The sequence below is a fragment of the Varroa jacobsoni genome, unplaced genomic scaffold (assembly GCF_002532875.2).
Source record: "Varroa jacobsoni isolate VJ856 unplaced genomic scaffold, vjacob_1.0 scaffold_138, whole genome shotgun sequence".
Classification (NCBI taxonomy): domain Eukaryota; kingdom Metazoa; phylum Arthropoda; class Arachnida; order Mesostigmata; family Varroidae; genus Varroa; species Varroa jacobsoni.
This window is the reverse complement of record NW_019213040.1, coordinates 78,320-98,476: the sequence shown is the minus strand read 5'-3', so window position 1 is coordinate 98,476 and position 20,157 is coordinate 78,320. Positions and strand designations below refer to the sequence as shown.

The window sequence follows — 20,157 nt, the reverse complement described above, 5'->3', positions numbered from 1 at the left end:
CGTATAGGAGTTTTTGTACTAGGCGTGTACTTTTGCTGACATATATACGCCGTTATGTAGATAATAGTGGTTCTTAAGATGACCGCAATGGCAATTTGATGAGATAAAAACATGACATTTACTTCAACGACAGCTGCAGTAGATATCACCACATATACTCTAGCGTTGATTGCATCTACCTAATTTCTTGAAATATCATCAGCTTCGCATAATTTCGTCACTTAGGTGGCTGCAGATTTCGTTAGATTATATCCCCTTTTAGATATCGGAATCGGCTTGTTTAGTAGAAGCGGTTCGAAGGTATTCGAGGAACTCGATTGCTATATGATGCCACTGAAAGTTCTCTACTTTCTAATTTTAGAGCTTTCTAATGTAAGAAAAAACAACAAAGTACTTGTATTGCTATGCGTTTATTTGAATTCGACAGCCTTCACGTCATGCGTTTAGTACGTTCATTTCAGTACGTTTGAGGATCACGTCTAATAACCGACTAAGTTACACGTAGTGCGTTCTTGCTGTATCACAGAACTCTGAATGGCTGAACCAGTTTTGTTTTGAAAAGAGTCGCGGAATTCAGGAACTTCCATAAAAGCTCTACATTTACTCGTTGTCAGTGTTATTATTACATATCGAACCCGATGAACCCGGTGAAATCTATTCAACAAATGCATGTATTAATTTCCTTGACACAGTTTGTTCAATGTATTTCGTGCCAAATACGGTTTTACTCAAAGTACTCAGCTGTACTAAACAGGACCATCTCGCCAGGATGCCCTCGTTGATGGGGTATATAGCATCGACATGTCCAATCGTAAATAGTGTACATATCCATTACTCTATAGAATTATATATTTTAGAATCGCAAATAAATTTAAACCCTTGTACTACAAAATTTCGCGGTATTTTCAGTGAATTTATTCTAATACACCAGATACACCGTACGTACACCACATACTGTAAGTAATTGTTTCCGCAAAACCGTTATAAAGCTGCGTCCCCGGCAGTCTTTCCAGCTGCGGTGATTAGACTACAATAAACAGCGGGCGCGTGGAGCATTGATTCTTCGGCGGACGCTGGGGTTTTCTACCTTCTGAATAGTTACAACAGCGAAGGGCCTGTTGTCTGGTGAGGGGTAAACTTCCCCCTAATGGGAGAGGGCAGCCCTATGCGCGCACACACATTAACCGGGTGAAAATTTTGGTTGATAGGAACGTCTAAATTCGAAACTTCGGCACCGTGCGGCAGTATCGGTGCAACAGCGGCGTCTTTTTTAGTGATCGCCTAGCGGACTTCGCAGGGCGTGTGGAACGGAACGGTCAGACAACCACTCTTGGACACCCATTGGCGCTAGTGATATTAATCTGTTGCTAACGGCCAACTCATTTACGTATAGGGATAGTGAATATACCGTTTGGTGCAGTTTGTCTTCACTTCCCACACTATTCCAAGTTCTTCAGGATCTGTACAAGTGGTCTGTAGTACTGCGACATCGACGTTGTTGTGTGAAAAATGCCGAAATAACTTTGTTGAAGTCCCACGAGAAGAGCGTCGAACGTATAGAGTGAATTTCGTTTCTACGATTTTCCATCACGTGAGTGCACACGGAGATTGAGAGCCTGGGGTTGAAGTGAGCATTTACAACTGAATAAATTCAAGGAGGCAGTAAAATATCTAGTAATACTGCATAGTAAGCGCGAGTCATTTATAATGTTGTTAAAGTATGTTACCTACTTCGTGCTCGTATGCGCAACGCAGTCGCTACTTGGCAGTGCCTCGGCCGAAAGAACTGTGAAATTTATACAAACTGACCTGTCAAACCGGAACCAGAATCTCACATGGGACACCCTAATGGGAAATATAACAGACGGTATCGGTAGTATTCTTAACCAAGCCTTACCTCATATTGTTCGCGCCACGTCCGAAATAGAAATTGGAGCCGATTGCACCGCCGCGATGTTTAAGTTCTTTCTTGAACTGCGTAAACTTACGCCATGGGCGCTCAGAAGTACGTATGATTTTTGTTCTTTAGTACAATGTAAATAACACATTTTGGCATCATTAATATCTCATAATCAGTTCGTTTTTGCAGCGTATGTGATTTTTTGACAATCTGATCCTGATATGTTGACGAGATCGACTGTAATGTTACCGTCGCACCATCTTTATGGATATAAAATGTGTATATGCGAAATACAAAGCGGTCGTTTGTAACAGTCGGAGCGCATGTACAGGCTAGTGACACCCATAGCGCACTCTTGGGCCAAGAAAAAGCCGGAAGTGTTTTGCACCGAAATCATTGTTTGTTGTAGTTGAATTTATTCAACAATGCATCTTTTTCCCCAGATGTTTTCACTAGCGCAGCCTTCTGGTAACTTATATATATATATACAGATAAATAACTATATAGAGTATGTTAAATGATACTAATATTGCATGCCGATGTATTTGGTGACAAGAAATCTAATTTCATCACCAACAAACCTGTGCATAATGCTCAAAATACTTGCAACAAAACTACCTGTGGAAGGTGTGTCTTCACGATGTTTAGGGACCAAACGTTAATCGCGTTGAAGGCATTCATTGCGCCCACAAAATAGACACGCAACGGCATGCAAGGCCCACAATTTCTGACAAGCGCAGTTATGCTATTGCATCTCTAAATCAATAATACTATGTTTATACTTCATATATATATATGCTTTTATCGGTGTCTGTGACAACTCGTTTAAGTGAGGTCCTTACAGAGCAAATGTAAAAAAGAAGCAGATACATTTATATTCTTTTGTAAAGCCATTAAGAACCTGTAGCGCACGTTTTTATTATTGCGAATCAATACTTGATAAAAGTCAAATGTGGGCTCAGTTGCAGCGTAAAACTGCCGGCCTTACCGAAAATATTGTAGAAAAAAACCCTTATTTTTTGTTTACACATATTCAGCTTGAATATCGTACGTGCAGGGTGTTGATCTACATCCATAAAGATGAGATTGCCGCCTTTGTTGTTTTTGTTGTTGTTACTATATGGTAAAGGTAATTGAAGAAGAATAAAAAGGTATCAGACTACACTGATATTATACCTATCTGAAGTCGTTACAGAGCGAACAGTGCGATATCAGCGCATGTCTAATCATACCTAGTGTATGTCAGTGATTATTATGTATTCATCTTATGAGGGAAGATTGCATGCTGCAAACAAAAGCTAGAGAATAATTGTGTATGAAAGACATTTCTTATGAGAAAACGTTTGGCGAAATAGTCTACGAAAAAATACTTAATTGCCACAATCCTTTAGCTACCTTGTTTGAATGGAAAATAGTAGCTAGTCACCTTTTCTCATTTCATTGCTATTATTTTATAGAGACATACAAAATCGACTATTTGAAATGTATAAACATTGTCAGACAAATTTGAGTTAACAGTATCAGATACAGGATTAGTTCCCGAGGTAATCATAACCATACTATCTGTTCCCATCTACTTACCGAGATTTTTTTAAATAGCTTGCATTGTAGCAGTTCGTCATCACAATGAGCCATTTTCCGATATCTACGTTGGCTATAGTACATCAGATGTGTATATTTAGCCTGTTGTTTTGTTAGCAGTATTAACAGTATTATGATTAATTGTTTAGCACTAATCTTTATTACACATTAATAAAGAGGCAAATTTACAAAAGAATGGAGCTCTACTCCCATTAAAATGAGAAAATATCAGGAAAAAAATCAGCAAAGGTGCAATTATTTTCATGGCCAAATGTATTGCCTTTTTTTTGCCTTGTAACTACCATTTCCATCGTAAACATATTGCTTTTTGTGTAAAAGTTGTTTTTCTTGTTGTCATCAGTACACTTGGTTTATTACTTCTGGTTGCTGTTTCTATGGCTGGTCATATGACGACGGACCACTTAGGCATTACATAATTACCCTGAGGTCCCATGAAAACATGCATGAGTCCAAGTGAGTCCAATGGTAATGTGTTTCGTCCTACTAAAGACGCGGGTTGGTCTGAGTTCAAATCTGAACGTACACGACTTTGGAAGGAGCCATCCATCTGAAACTATGCGTACCAGACATAAAGCTCGAAACATTGAACATGCTTTTAAGAGAGTCGTGGTCAAGGCTAAATGACACAGGCGAATACAAATGGAACGTTCAGTAGCTGCGTTTCGTAATTAAAGGCTCTCAAGCTTGGCAAACCAGGCCAAAGCATACTTTTATTTATTTCGTCGTGTGTAAACGTTACTCAACCGAGAAGCATTTATTAAATATTTTGGGCAACAGTTCTATGATTGATGTTTCTAAGTGTGAGATGAATCAGTACCATCAAGCGCGGAAACAGGCTGACTCATCTTCACGTTTCATAAATTTTACTAAACACTGCATAGTCAGATTATTTATATACTCGCAGAAGAGGGCTAATCGTGCGGCGTTGTGTTGACAAAATATCCTATTTTACCGCAGGTACCGCTGAAATTGCATGATCCAAAACACAATATCATGGCCATGGCTTAGTCAATATATCACATAGAGTTCGTAATTCCTGGAACTAATTCACATGTACGCATCAAAACTATTATGGTCTCTGAAGTACTACTAAGCCAAATTGGCGGAATTCTAGTTAACGGAATGTCTACCCGTGTTCTTGTAGACGCGTCTACAAGTACCAATAGTAGGCGAAGTAGACCATTCGTAAGGGTATACTAACGAGATTAGAATTATTCAGGTTTCCCATATTGGACGGACTGACGCCCTATATAAGCACAGACTGACGACATGGACTCATATTTGACAGTTGCTAATTGTGTAATAGGTGTGGCTTTTCCTATGACGTCCTTCTAAAAGATCTGGTAGAGTTGCAGTCATTGGGTAGGATATAACTGGTTACACCACTCCTACAACGCCTCATGACGCGGAACCTTCGCAGATGCGTTAGCACAGTTTCGTTGGTAGTAAAAGTGAATTTATTCTTTGAAAATATTTTATTTTTAACCGACAAATAACAGTGACTTTCTCGAGCTGAAATCAAAATTCAAATGCTGCTCTATTCGACGAAGGAGTTCATTAATACAAAGGTACTTGTTTCAGCTTATCTGTCATTTTTAGAAGCTTCGTCCAAGAAGTAAATGGGCAACCAGTGATATTACAGTATAAATGCCTAACAACTACCAATCGATTTACTGACAATGCTGTCCTTTACAAGTGAGATCTTCTTGATGAAGTTGCTTTTCTATTTCAGTTCGATATTTGGGGTAAATATGATGTTGTCTCAGTCACCGTATAAAAAAAACACTATTCTAATTAAGAAGTTTTCTTGAAACATTCCAATCCCTTGAAAAATTTGCTCATACCACCGTAGCTTTTTTTGAATGAGTATTCTTCTTGGTTATGTTTATGAAGTTATATAACAATAGTTGAAGACAAAAAAAAAAGCGTTTCCCATACGCACCAGCTATATTTAAAATAATTTGCAGAAAAATAAGTTCCTAATATTAATATATTGTAATTTACTTCTTTATTAGTTAATTAAGCTGTAGCTATTATATTCTATCGTGTTATAATTACGTCTTTATTCACAGTACTGTTTGTGGGCCCTCCATATCGATAAGACAGGCTTCGAGAAACAAGAAGGCAACTAAGTTTTTTCCGACGCCTAATACATAAATCATTGATTGACGACGATTGCTAGACTGTCAATTACCGAACCATTGGTTCCACAAGGAATACGCATTTAATGAGCTAACAATGAGTTTCCTAGCCAGGATGTCCAATCAAAACAGGTTAAAACAGCATATAAGTTTACTGTTGGTCAGTTTAGGCTTAAGAATTTAACGGTTTGTCAGAAAAAAATCTATCATATCCAAGTAATTGTCAATAGAACAATTCTATTGGTCATTTTCCTAACCGATATTTTCTTAGATAAAGATATGGATGACCTGAAAGGATGAAATTTACCTTTGCAATCAAATGACATAATGTTCTTATGTGAAATATATTTAAAGCAGAAGTACGCGAGAAGTTACATGCAACCGGAACCTTTTTGGCTACCTAGTCCGACGGAAGTAAGATATACGTCCTAGACATGATCTCGTGCATAATAATCTGCTTTGAAAGCGGCAGCTTGTAGTAATTTTACTTATATTATACCGTAAGGAAAAAGCCGCCGACTGCGATCAACAGCTTCTTTCGAGACACGTTCACAAAGGAATAAACAAAAATGGAAGAACTAAAAGAAAGCGAAAGTAAATAGCGGGCGCTAGCGTGCGTCCTGTAGTTCTGGATTATGTCCATATACAAGCAATAGGGTTTACAAAAGGGTTTTTGCTGCCATATTCCTGTTCAATGGTCTTAAAAATGGGTACGCACGCATATATTACGCTTATTTATTTTTTTTTTATTTATATTTATTATATTATTACTTACCAACAAGCAGGTTAGTTACAGATGAAAGCGGTCTGAGGACGAAGGTCCAATATGTATATGACCAAAGGCGAAGTACATTACAAAGAGGACATGATTTGATTTATGAAACAGTGTTTTTTTTCTATTTTTTTTGAAAATACGATATCTGTTTGCTATATGACACAAGCTTGATACAGATAACATACTTAGCTTTACGTATCAGCAATTTGCATATATCGACGAACTGATAAGCATCAGTGGGCTTTTTCCAGAAAATTCGGCGCGTACAGGTTGAAACCTGTGCTTTGATTTATTTATTGTCAATAAAGCAAGGGTAACAACGTACTCCTATTGCATGCTTCGTCCATTTCGGAATTTAAAAACAAAACAATGCTGCAAAAATAAAACACTTTATATAGAAACAAGATGCGTTGGACGGTGTTATATATATGTATATATTGTGCTAGTATCGACGTTGAGAAAAACTAGATCATAGCTAGAACTAACAACGAGTGTGAACAATATATGCCAGTGTCTCACGGTGGCTAGAGTAACCACTTGGAACCGGGTTAAATTATTCACGTCGATCGTAAGTGAGTACGCCATTTTAGGTTTTAACTCTGATTACACTGTTGAATTCGGTATCAAACACAACACTGCTTCTCCTGAAAAACTGAAATAAAAAGCGTACTCTCACGACCCGTAGTGGTATCGCACTGATAAATAACCCATCTCCAATAAGTATCTAGAACGAGATAAACTTCTATGCATAAACAGCGTTCGGTGTTCTCGGCAAGCAATCAACCACCGCTAACTATCGGCAAATTTTAACGTCGTTGTATCGAAAATGCCTATGAAAATGCTGTTTTTGTCATTTGATTCTTATACTAGCTACAGGATAGCTGCTACTACTACAATATTGCGTTTGACGTGTGTCAGCAGTTAGATGAGGAACTTTGTCGAATTAACGACACAAAGAAAAAAAAGACCCCCCGTACAGAGCATAAAGTCTCAAGTGGTAATACTCGTCGGAGCTAAATAATGCAGTTACCGCAGGAACTTTTGTGGCCGGGATAACTTCCGTGATTCCGCAACGGCGCGATGTCACAACATAATGACGACACCTTCTCTTTGTTATATAATCAGTATTTATAGCTCAGTGGAATTAATGGGAAAAAAAATATGTACAAGAGAATCGGCTCTTGCTTCTTTACAGTTCCACTTGGCCAAGTTACGCGTATTCACGCCGTGGCTCCACTTATCTGTCCTATATGGGTCAATTTTCTTGTTCAGGAGCATACTAATCAAATCAAGGGACATAAGCTCTTTTATATTGGACCGCACGTTGTCGACTTCTAGTCAGTTCTTATCAGACACCTGTATCCAGCTGGCGTGGGCAACCGTCTGGGTCTCATTAAGACATAAACAAAATCTATTTAATTCCAGACGTTCGTTTTTTCTATAAACAATTTGCCATGTTAGCGGTCAGATCCACGTAAACGCGCTTCAATAAGTTGTCACGATAAAGGTTACAAGTATGGCCAGTTTAACACATCGTTCCGATCCAAATGACGCAGGATGTTAAAATGCACATGAATATTAATATTATAAGTAGTAATCGTGAGCAGAGACGAAACAAACCTGTCTGAACTACCACTTAACATAGTGATCCACTAGGTAACTCCAAAAATGCCGATCAGGCCAGTTCTGTTAACAAAACACACGTAAACTTGCTCCGAACACCAAGTGTTATCAAATAAACTAACTCTGAAGTCGGAGTTCATTGCCGCATGTTTTCGTTATAATAATCTAAAGGCTTTGGTTGTAGTATGTGAAAGTATGAAAAAGCTCAGAGAGTCAATGTTCAGTGGTATGGCGTCAAGAACCTGTCACCGCACTAAGGTCTAGTCGGGTTGGGTCTTGCTGGATTTGTTTCCTAAGTAGACTTATCCCACAGTAGCCATCTAGATAACGTTGAAATTTGAATTATCGATGGTCGCATATTAATCTCATGCTTATCATACGTGAACAGAGGCATATTAGCGAGCCAGATCATACTACCTATATAGTGCAGATTCGATAAAAACAGGCTATAAGTAGGATTGCAAACAGTTCTAGCTGTTGTTGAAAAGTTCCAAAGGGATTGGTATCCAAATACTGGCATTCATCTGCACGTGTACACGTCCACAACGACGTGACAATCAGTCATCTTGTGGGCATAAACACGCGTCACGACAAGAGCACCACCAGCGCCTGGTTTAGACTGGATCCGGACTAAAATAGCATCTGCATTAAGTATATCTGATAAATTTGTGATTTATTGTACATCGAACTTTGAATCTATTTCTATACAGAGATAGTTACTTCGATAGCTTCGAAGATACCAAAGTATGGCAGTGGATATTGCAAAGTGAACCAGCGCTAACGGCCAAGGCTTTTTTCAAACCAGATTAAGAGCAATTTTCACTTCATGACCGAATTTCATTTATGTACTAAATAACTTCACCTAAATTGCGGGTGTCCAATGGGGTTTGGGTTCTGAGGGGAGTCGCCAGTTTGAACGTACGGTGCAGCAGCTCTGTCGGGAGATTTTTCTTGCCATTGTTAAGCTTCTCAGACCTATTTTTAAATTCTGCTTATGACCTGTTACATTTCTGCCAGGTGATCTGAATAGATTCGATTTTAATATCTCCCGCAAAGTACAAACTATCGACCTTTAAAACTAATTGGTAGTGTCATGGAGATCTTTTCCAGTGATGAGTTTGTCGGATGAAAAATGGCCAAACAGGTGATCCGAAAAAGGGGAAGGCTATTACGATCAGTTCACGGAGTTGTGAAGAGATATGAGACAAAACATCGAGACATGCAATCTTTCTCGTTAATGCTTTATTCAAATCGAGAACAATTTTGCAGTGAGAGATAGCAACTAAACGTGCTTATCAACTAGTTGTTTTATAATGCTACTAATAGAAATACTACCAATTAGATGCAGCATCAATTGGTGTAAAGCTAGTGCTACCAGGGGCTAATAATGTGGCTCCATCGGTGCTATTTACGTACGTTTTTTGCACCAAATGCATTTGCTATTGTGTTAGTGTCCACATTAGTTACGGTACGACATCCGCAAGTATCTTGACTCAGTGAAGTCAGTCGAAGCTGTTTGACGTCTACAGATACGCATAGCCTCTGATAACCTGCGTAAAAACTATGGTGATCAGGTAAATGATCGTATTTTACGTAATAGTAATTCAAAACTAAACTGCTTTTATGTCTATGCTCTAGGCTAATCACAAATAGCACATTATTAGGACACGCGTAAAAAAAAAAAGCATGATATTGTTTGCAACAGCCATTGCTGACTTATTGGGAAATGTTTTTTATTGATGCAAAAAAAATTGTACGACTGTTAGACTTTTCAGAATAATAGCTAACACTGCCCTAGAACAGGTTTTCTGTGAAGAGCTTAACTTTTTGATCGTTTTCAACTTGAAAATGTACACTCCAGATAATTTAGTATGAAATTTGAATTGTGCATCTGAATGTGTTCCCAATATGTTCAAGGTGTTCTAGAGCTCAGGATTGACTTTTACTGAAAAATGCAGTAAAGTAACACCCATGTACGCATCCGATGTACAACGGTGAACTGAAGCTATTATAAAAGCGACCTACCTATGTAACAGGTTATTAAAACCGAAACATAGTGGCATTTCAAACAATAAACAAATATTTTTAATGGTACGATCGCGGCAATCAATGTTTTGTTTTTCTTAGCTAAACTCGTACTGTAGCGTATAAAAATGAGCCATACTCCGCACGTGGGTGGCATAAAGTAATAGAAATCCCTAGTCGGCCTTGACATTCGGTACATAATCAGCTTTACTACTGCCACATATAATTAGTTAATGCTGAACATTACGTACATATGTATGGCAGAACATTTGATCATACAAAGCCCAAGTGTATGGCTGATAGGAAAGCAGAAAGCGAAGTAACTGATTAGCATGTACACCCACCCGTATGGTATGTACTTGGAAATTACCGTTGCCAGTGGCATAATGTCGACATTGAGCACGTAAGCCTGCTGCTAATCCATTCGGAAGAGACGACGTAGAGCCAGAGTTCGATGATGATCTTCAATGGATTGTATCATCATGGTCTGCCTATACCGTAATCGCGATTAGAAGCGAGCAAACGGTGGTTTTGAATCCGTCCAAAGGAAGCTCGGGAAAAAGCGATTTATAGCTCAATCGATTTTTTTTTATCGAAGATCACACGGAAAAATCGGTTTGCGGCAGGCCAGGCAGTGAGGATTGTTTCAACTGGTCCTTATAGGAATATCACTGGGCTGATAGATATTAAGTAAGTTGAATTTTAATCCGCTCATATCATTGGTCGGCACGGTGCTTCGTTAGACTAGATATTCAACTAGAAAAAGCTCATACGAACAATAGAAAAATTAGTGATTCGGAACGAAACGGAGGGGCAATGCGAAGGCATACACGGCTGCTACTGACTATGGAATAATTGCATGCTACGTGCAACAGCAAGTACAGAAACTAAGCTGCCTTTCGTTGTGCACCTTTCGTTGAAAAGCTTCGGTGCCTTCTTAAGCTAGGCTATGTTACAATCTCCGACTTTAGAGCATCTCTAGACATTGTTAGCCGCGTGACTTCCGTATAGTTTATTTCATTGAATTGTTACTCTGTAAATACTTTGATATGAAACATACCTCGAAAATGTTTTGCGCACTTACGCGTAATTGCCGTACGAAATTCGCTCTGCCGTCTTTGTTGGCAGCCTTACTGCTCAAGAATGATGGTGATTAATAAGTAATTATTTCAATATCAAAGAGATGGTTGTACATTTGATTAACAAGCCAGCTTCGATATAGTTTCAACATCTATGCACAGGTATAGCACGCTAATAGCGGGCGGACACACGCACAGTGAGGACTAAAATGCCTTATATTAAGCTACATGTATTGTTTGTCTAGTTAGCTATGTCGTGCTGAGCATGCTGAAATAGTTTGAAGTTCAGTAAAAACTAACAAAATATCAACTTCTCCGAGAAGGTATATATATGTGTATATAAAGCAAGTACTATCAGTATCAATGGAGCGCTTTGCTTCGTTACTTGTCTTGCTACTTCTGTATAGATAATCACAATATTAAAATAATCCTTCGACGGAAATCTAGCAAACTGTCACATTGCCGTCTACTGAAAAAGAACGAGCATGTTTTAGTGCCTATCGAAGATTCACAGCTGGAATTTAGTTCGTATTATTTAGATGACTATATTGATTGACGGTTTCGTAAAAACGGTGTCGTAATGGCTTGAGCTGCTAGACGTCTGACTGGAAAAAGTGCACATACAAATGTAACTGAATGAAGAAGCAATAACAATTAATCAGAAACAGATACGACACAAACGGGTTTAGGCCCCGTAAGAATTTCGCTGTCAAGTAATTTTCCTCTATGACACGTATGTATAATTAGAAAGAACTAGCAAAACAGGCATTTCCTCGTGAAATACATGTAAATTGATAATTACAATGTGCTGGAAAATAGCTATTTCTATGGCAACGAAGTAGTCTGAGGTCTTGAACTTTTCACTGTCTTATAAATACAATTCTTTTGTGATCTTACTTCCTGAGCCGTACCATTTTTGTGGGAAAAGAATGATAACCTAACCTAACCTAACCTAATTCTTCAAAAATTCAGGCTTCTGAAATGAATGTATCTGCCAAAAAATATAATATTGATGCCGAACCCGCCAGAATTTCCTTCTGAATGCAGGCTATTTCGTACCATGCGACTAAACAAGCTAACACACACAAAACTCAATAAACCTCATTAAAATGAGTACGTTTTTTTCTGAGGTTTACATCTTTTGCTCAGCTGAATTGGCGCAGAATCAGGTTTCATTTGTACAAAAAATCAATTAGCCACTGCAGAGATTCGGTTTTACAATTGGAGAATTGGCCTTTTTTTACGCACTCAGATTTTGTGATATCGCAAGGGCAAGAGATCGCCTTGAAGTATCCGAAGCCCTTCATATCCAAAATCGTATATCGAATTTAGTTATTTAGATTCGTCCAGATCGAAAGCGAAATATAGTTCAGTCTCAGCTGATAGTAGAAATGATATTTCCGCTCTCTTATTAATTGTGAAAATCAACTATCATCCAATGATTTTTTGCATACACGTCGTACGTCAATACATACATATATGAAATCGGTTATCTAGCGTTCTTTACAACCCTTTACCAAGGGACAAGCGTAACAGCTGCAAAACGTGTAATAAGTGTCTCCTATGTTAGGCCGTGGATAAGGAAATGGCATTTTAAAGCGATCGATTTATATCTGCGCACGGATCTACTCGGATGCGTGGCCTGCGGCAAGGATACTTCGTTTCCCTTGGCGGTTATTGCTGTTGCTTTGGATACAGTAATCTACAAATGAATAAATTACATTCAGCCGATTTTCGAACAGCGTGTCCGGTTAACTGTGCTGATATCTAAGACGATCGGTTCACTACAGTTGCAGAAGAATGAGATTTTAAGCGAACGTAGGCCTTCTTACTCGCTGCGGCGCTGGTGGATGAAGATGGCATTGCGGTGGTCGCTGCTGGTTGTACATAGTATACCAGTTACCAACATCAGTCACGCTTTAATCTGGCGACTTCGTTGATTCAATCAACTATCAAATAATGCCCTATAACTAAGCGTATCTTAGCAAAGTGAGGGATTTCGCACATGGTGACCGCCTTGTCCTACACCCAAACTGCGCGTACATATGAAACACATAGGTTAATCCAAATGTTACCTATGTCAATTCGTTTCGTAAAGTTGTCTGTCTTCCACGCGTCCGCAAGTGTTAAAAAGGAGAAAGGGGGTAAAAGTAAAGATTGCTTGTCGTTTATCCGATACATTTGATGCGCTTCACTACTAAGGTATCGGGAATACCTCACTCTTAGGCGTTTCTACCTGTTTGCTTATAGACAAAATCATCTTCTGTTGGAAACTGGAAAGTTCATCCATCGACCGCCTTATAGCTCAAAATCAGTCAAAAGTCGTCGATGTATTTTAACTTCGATGAAAAGTATAAACAGAAAAAGATGTCTATTTATGTCTGTTTTTATTAGAGGAATACATTTGAAGTAGCATGCTTCCGTAATTATCAAGACTACACTATTATACTAGAAATAGCGTCCAAAATTCGATATGTGCGCTTAATTCGTATAAGGTGCGACGTAGCGGTTAAAATACGCGCTGCTAGCACCTCGTAATCAGGCCAGTTCCTAGTCCAACCGCAAGCGATGACTAAGAAACAAGCGTCAGTATTTTTGTCCAGCTAGGTCTCATGGTGACAACATGCGCATGTTGTTTGTTCAAAGTGAAAGAAAACGAATACAATATAAGGTTCGCCGTCGAACTCTGAATAGTTGCAAGAGGCTCAAATTTTTCCTCACATAGGCACACTGACAGGAACCTTAATTTACTCAAAAATTGCATAGTCTTAGGTATTGTAAGCGTCCTTTCCAATATCTGGTGTGTGTTTCAGACACAGCATCGGTGAATCTCAAATACCGTAACACGGGAATCTTTATTCTGCAACGTCAATAAGAACTACCGATCCTAAACAACTCAGCTATTTGTCTTACAGAAATTAGAGATCAAAAGAGGCTGACCAATGAGAGTTTCTATGTTTGTGTTGTGTGTAGGGCGAAACGGCATCAACCATCGGCTCCGCATAGTTTACTATTCGCATGAGATTAACAATAGCAACGTTATTTATGCTATTTACTGCGCTTGCCTGACCGCATTATACGAAGCTTCGATGCGATAAAAGCAACTGATTTCGTTACTTATTTTGATAGAAAATCGTGTTAGCCTATACAAAGATCAGTTGGGGGCTATGAGGCGTTTTGCTACCAAGCGAGGGCCAATTCTGGTTCGGATTTCGCCTATTGGAAGTTTTTTTATGGACGATAAGCAGTATTTTGATGTTACGGATTGAATGCTTTTTTTTTTTATTTTCTTCTTCTTTTTGATTAGGATAATATTTTGTCTTCTGTGATATTAAAGCGCCATTTCTACCTTTGAGACCTTTTGGTAATTTCATGATTTTAATTGTCCACTAACCAGAATCGCTTCACCGCCCTTCATCCTAGATAGTTACGCATTCATTTCGGAAGTGGCTTCGTAAGATACAATAAGAGTTCATAATTTGGTCCTGTAAGTAAAAAACGAGTCTACTTCATAGTCCTCAAATAAAAGGTATAATTCGTATTAAGGATAAGTAAGAAAAATGATATCTTGAAATTGTAATTGTCCTCGAAAAATAAATCCGAGACAAATTGTTGAACTTATATACCTCACCTATATGCTATTGTAGTTTGAACTAATTCGTTTTGAACGCTGCGACCTTTTTTCTTCTTAGGTCTTCAAAGCCTTACCGTATTATTGGTCGACTACAACATTGCAATTTATATATAAATAACGTAGACAGATCAAAGATCCGTAAGCCAAGAATTTATGGTCAATAGTATCAATAGAAAAATAATATGTGTCATAAATTCTCTGCAACATGAAAAGAGATCGTATACATATATTGCGTTTAATTTAATTGCGTTAAATGACACTTATTATATTTCTCGAGTAAGCAGATAAGTATGAGCTCACTAAAACGAAAAACAAATTGCTGTTCAGCTACTTTCCTCATTATCTTTAACTAAATCAATGACGCAGAACATTTCTATCGCTAATTGCGGGTGATAAAGAATGATACGGGAAAGGTAATCTAACATCAAAGTTCCTTTTGAAGTTACGCATGACCAGTTAGCGATTCCATAGTTTGCTCAATATGAACTTAAATTGCAGTAGGTCGTCTTTCTTCTAGTCTACATGTCGAATGTGATTTTGAACGAAATATGGTTTACTATACTGGTGCAAAACATGATAACGTCCTAGTAAGATAAATCAGATCCTTTTATTAGCTTTCATCGCATCCCTATAGATGGCAACGGCAAGCATGTGAATCGTTGGCACGCGTCGGTGTTCGATGACTCATTCATTTTTACTCACACGGTTTGCCCTTTTGTTATCCAGATGCTATTTGTAGTCAAGATGGGGCTGGGTAGAATATTCAGTCACCAGGAAATGTGAGAGCTATAAGATATAAATCGGCTTTCACAAAAGCAACCTCCGAGACTGCGTTCCTTTGACTGCTTTCGTGTCTGTAAAATACAAGTTCGGTGTTCGTTTTGCCACGATGCCAATAAATGGCTATGGTGGGGCAAAAAGAAAGGGCGAACAACGCGGGCCTAGCTTCGATATTTGGCTTCTGACAAAACGAGCACTTCGATCAGCTGCCTGCTCACTGATCAGGTTATTTATCAAGTCATTACATCACTGAGAATTATTGTAAAATCATTTTGCAATTACTTGTTGTCGACGGTTCAGGAACGCTAGTTCTAATTAACTGACGTCTCGGCAACATGATATGAACTCTCTGAATCTTTGAAAACAATTCGGCTCAGGTTTGTCGTATCCTAGCTATGCGTATGATGTGAATCGTTTGAAAACTGCACCGGGTTCTCAATAAGGACGAAAAGGTACTATTAGAAAGATCCTGTAAGAAGGACTGAAAAAACTGAGCAACTGCAAGGAGCTCCAGCACAATTAAAAAAATGCCAATGACTTTACTGCCTAAAATTAGCTAGATGGCCAGATAAAGAAAATTTATTGCAGAAACACGTATTCAACTAAATACGAAGCGAAAACATCAGTTCGATTCACAGTTAGTTAACTGCTGCTAGTTGCGCATCAAACAGCAACAGGTAGAAGGGCAAAACGCACCTATGATACTTCTAATATTCCCAGGAGGTAATCTGCTCGTTAGGGGCCGCAACTATCAGATTTACCATTCGACAGCGAATGCCTTCCGCGCTGTCGCCAAGCGACTTTGTAGTACATTGGCGTTAAGAAAGCACACGTTCGTTGCCCTGTGCCTATTCCTTACACCCACACATAAGCATGGGCTAGATTACTTTCCATGACTGTAACGGACTATAGGCTTGCGAGGGCTTGTATACGGTCTATAGCACCTAAGAAGTTTATATATAAAACATTCAGTTTTAGACCATGCAGGGCATGTCGATTTCGTAGAATAAAGCATGCCCATGGTACTGAAACCCTTATAAGGGCATTGTCTTAACTGTAACACCACTAACCCGATTTCTGACAACAAGCTAACATTATTAAACGTATCAGTTGATGGAAGCGGAATATCAACAGTCGATTGATTAGCCCCCGTAAAAAAAATGCAGTGTTAGACAGAACAATATCTGATAAACATTGCTATTTATGACTGGACGAATAATCAGACGCATATTTTTTCTACATTTCACCAGTTACATATATATTATTCATGCTTACGTAGAAATGGCTGTCAAGTATGATAGATTTAAAAGGACTATATCCGGAAGAGCAGTTTTTCTCGATTTATAAACATAGGCGTGCGACCCACTGTACAGATAGTTACATGGTAGATCTAATGAAACAAAAGTTCCTTTTCTTCTACTTAATTTGTGCGACAACTTAGCGGCTACGTAGTGGCGTCACTGAGCACAAACACTTTCCATTCACTCGTCAAGCAGACGTCGATTGCTGCTTATATCGCGATCAAAATAAAAAATGAACTACCGTCATGCAGTCAGTGACACAGGTCGCCAGTTGACCGACAATTACTATTGCAGTCCTTATGTTCCTATCAACAACAATAATAACACCACCACGACAACGACCACCATAGTAATCAGCATTCAAATTTTGTTTCTTCAACAATCAGCAGTTATATGTGTTGTTTGCTTTTTTTTTTTTTATTTTCACTACACTTAGCATCGCTTCATCCCAACAAGTCATATAAAATCTTCTTAATACCATCAACATCACGATCGCTATTGCTATTACTACGTTTAGTAACACGAGCCAGCCTAACAAACGCGGAGGTCTAATTTACTTTGCGGTCTGTTATGAAACTCTACTATATATATATTTATTTTTATGTATAATAACATTGGTAGGTAGCTTGATTGTGATATTTGCAACAAAATTCAAAATTTAGCGGAGAGCACCGCCAGCTCACACAGTCCGCTAATCCATCGGAGCGATTGGTGGACTGACGATCCACTCGGCTCGATACCCCGATCTGGCCTTGTGCTTTCTCCGTTTAGCTTAAATATTGGGATTTACAGTTAGACAACTTATACGTAGCAAACGTCTATATTAAGCTGGGTGCGACAGGTGCCGACAGATTGTGAAGTGAAACAAGCAACGATGTCAATGATGATAGTGATGATTCGAATCTTTTGTTTTATCACAACAACTATAAAAAGTCGCATATTATTATTTCAATCTAATTTTCAATTGATCTAGAATCATTTAATGATTCGAGTTGTTATATGTATATGTATATATATATATATATACATGTTCTTCGCGTAAATATAGTTCTGTACATATTAGCAATATAACTGACGAATCTGTATAATGGTGAAATAAAAAGCAGCTTTTGCCTACGTAGCCGATATAAATGGTAAGGAAAAGCAATTAAACAAGTAACACAGTGTTCCTTGGTGCTGTTTCATGCTGACTTAATTGCTGTTACTGTTGGAATATATCCAAGCCCTCCCGGCGAGCTAATTCGGGGGCAAGCTGTTAGTCTCATAGAAGTTTTGATCTAACTTATAAATAGCATATACATAGAAACGAATATGTGTACATTTATCTTCCACAGTTCATATGTATCATTAGCGATATAATACAATGACATAAACGGATGTTTGGAAAGTAATGGCCATTTGTGCTCACTGCTTCAACGATGTTCAGTGATACCTAAGTATAGTCTAAAATGTCTCTGCTTCCCAAACTTGCTATTAACGACAGACCGTATCACAAAATCCAACAAGGCATTTCGTCTTTAATGTAATTGCGTGTATTTCCAAAATGCAAATATTTCAATGTAGCATAAAGTGAGAACCATAAAAAAACTGCGCCCATATCAGATAGCAAATCGAGATACATTAATTGCAGACAAAGCGGAATAAATCTCCATATTAAAAGAAAATACAATATTAAAGTGTCTAAAATGTAATGAGTACGGTTCCAATTGCTTTGTTTATATTTAGTCCAGTTTTTCACATTGCGCCTATTACCCTTTTTTCTTTGCTTTTCTTTCTAATAGAGTATGTTGCTTCTTGTAAAATCAGTTTTGGACTATTTTTCATTTCTTTTTCTGCCGTTTGATCGCTGGCGATTTTGTTGTCGAGTATTATCGTGGTTTTATCTTAACTTTAGTTAATGAACCATCAAAATTTCGTGTTTTAACAACAGTATAACCATTTCATTGTCGCAGTTCCATGTAAAACTTTGTGGTAGGAACAACAGCAGCAAGCTAAACGTTTCGAGTTTGGCATTCCGACACGCGCCTGGTTCTCGCTTTGCACCGACGAAGTATACCGTCCCTTGGCCAGATCTCCATGTATCCCTTCAATTTAATACACACACACGGTACCCGCTGTGCCATGACTGGATCAAGAGAAGCACACTACACCAAAACAATATGGTAATTGGCCTCCAGCAAACAATAAAATACAAACGGGGGCAATGAAGAAGAACAGAAATCACTTTCTGAGGAGCCTCTTTATATCACGCGTCCTTATATCATATTTGAATTTCACAGCTGATCTTAGCTTGAAGCAAGCTATGTAGCTGGTCACATGCAGTCTAATCATTACCGTTACTATATATTTATTTATACGTTTATCTACCGTTATATTAGATCCACGCTACCAAGCTCTATTCAGCTAGCATTCATTTCTGTATATGGTGGCTCCATCTCTCGGCTTGTATATCTGCATGCGCATTTCGCATTGATGGATCGAACATGTGTGGCAATTAAACACTCCTACAACACTGGCCCTATCTCGGCGTAGGTAAGTTCGACCAAGGCAATATTCAGCGGAGTTCCAGCCGGAGGTCGACGTTCATCGAGGTGGAGCGACTTGCTTCCAGCAAGCCATCATTACGTTAAATCGTCGTGTTGTAAGATCGTTTATCTTAGGCAGAAGTAGCTTTGAAGTTGACGGGACGAATGAGGGAAGCTGCTTTAACTGAAGGCAGTCTCGCTTCCGTCGATTTTGGCGTCTGGGAACTGCTTTTGTGCTTCCTAACAGGTTTTAAGTGTTTATGATTTTTGTTATTGCAATGAATGATTTACATTCTGTGACGAAATTTGCGGTAGGGCTACCTATTCTTGCAAGTCTCGAGGTGCACATCTAAGATTAAGTGCTTAGATACTGACAAAAACATGGACAATTACGCAGAACATAGTTGAATGAAGCACGAATTCGAAAAACAGGTTAAATCAATGTGCGGGATAAACGCATTCGTTTTATGGCGCAATAGGTTTGCTTGATTATTTATGATGTGTTAACTATAGCACTCGTTTAGGCTAATTAAAGTTTGTTATGTCGCAGATAGCTGCCTTATAATTAGTTAAAATAAGCGCACTATTCAAATTCTTAGCGTTTACTGTGCCATTATTTTTCAATGAATCGATTTCTGACTGTGTTTACAGTTTTTTTGAAAAAAAAGATACAGATAATAATAATTTCGTCAAAAAGTTCGCTGCAACTGGAACTTCGGCAGCTTCGTCCGTTTCCGAGATTTACAATGAGGTTTGTTTGGCTAATATTTGG

The 20,157-nt window shown here is 38.5% G+C and overlaps 1 protein-coding gene across 1 annotated transcript in view; it reads left to right on the top strand.

Annotated features, from left to right (window-relative positions):
• Nucleotides 1-986: 986 nt before the first annotated feature.
• The window catches only part of LOC111268580 (O-acyltransferase like protein), a 51,648-nt gene continuing 32,477 nt past the window's right edge, over nucleotides 987-20,157 (top strand). The window contains exon 1 of the mRNA XM_022847647.1: nucleotides 987-2,005. Within this exon, the coding sequence (XP_022703382.1) occupies nucleotides 1,708-2,005 (298 nt within the window). The 5' untranslated portion in view covers nucleotides 987-1,707. The remainder of the gene's footprint in view (nucleotides 2,006-20,157) is intronic.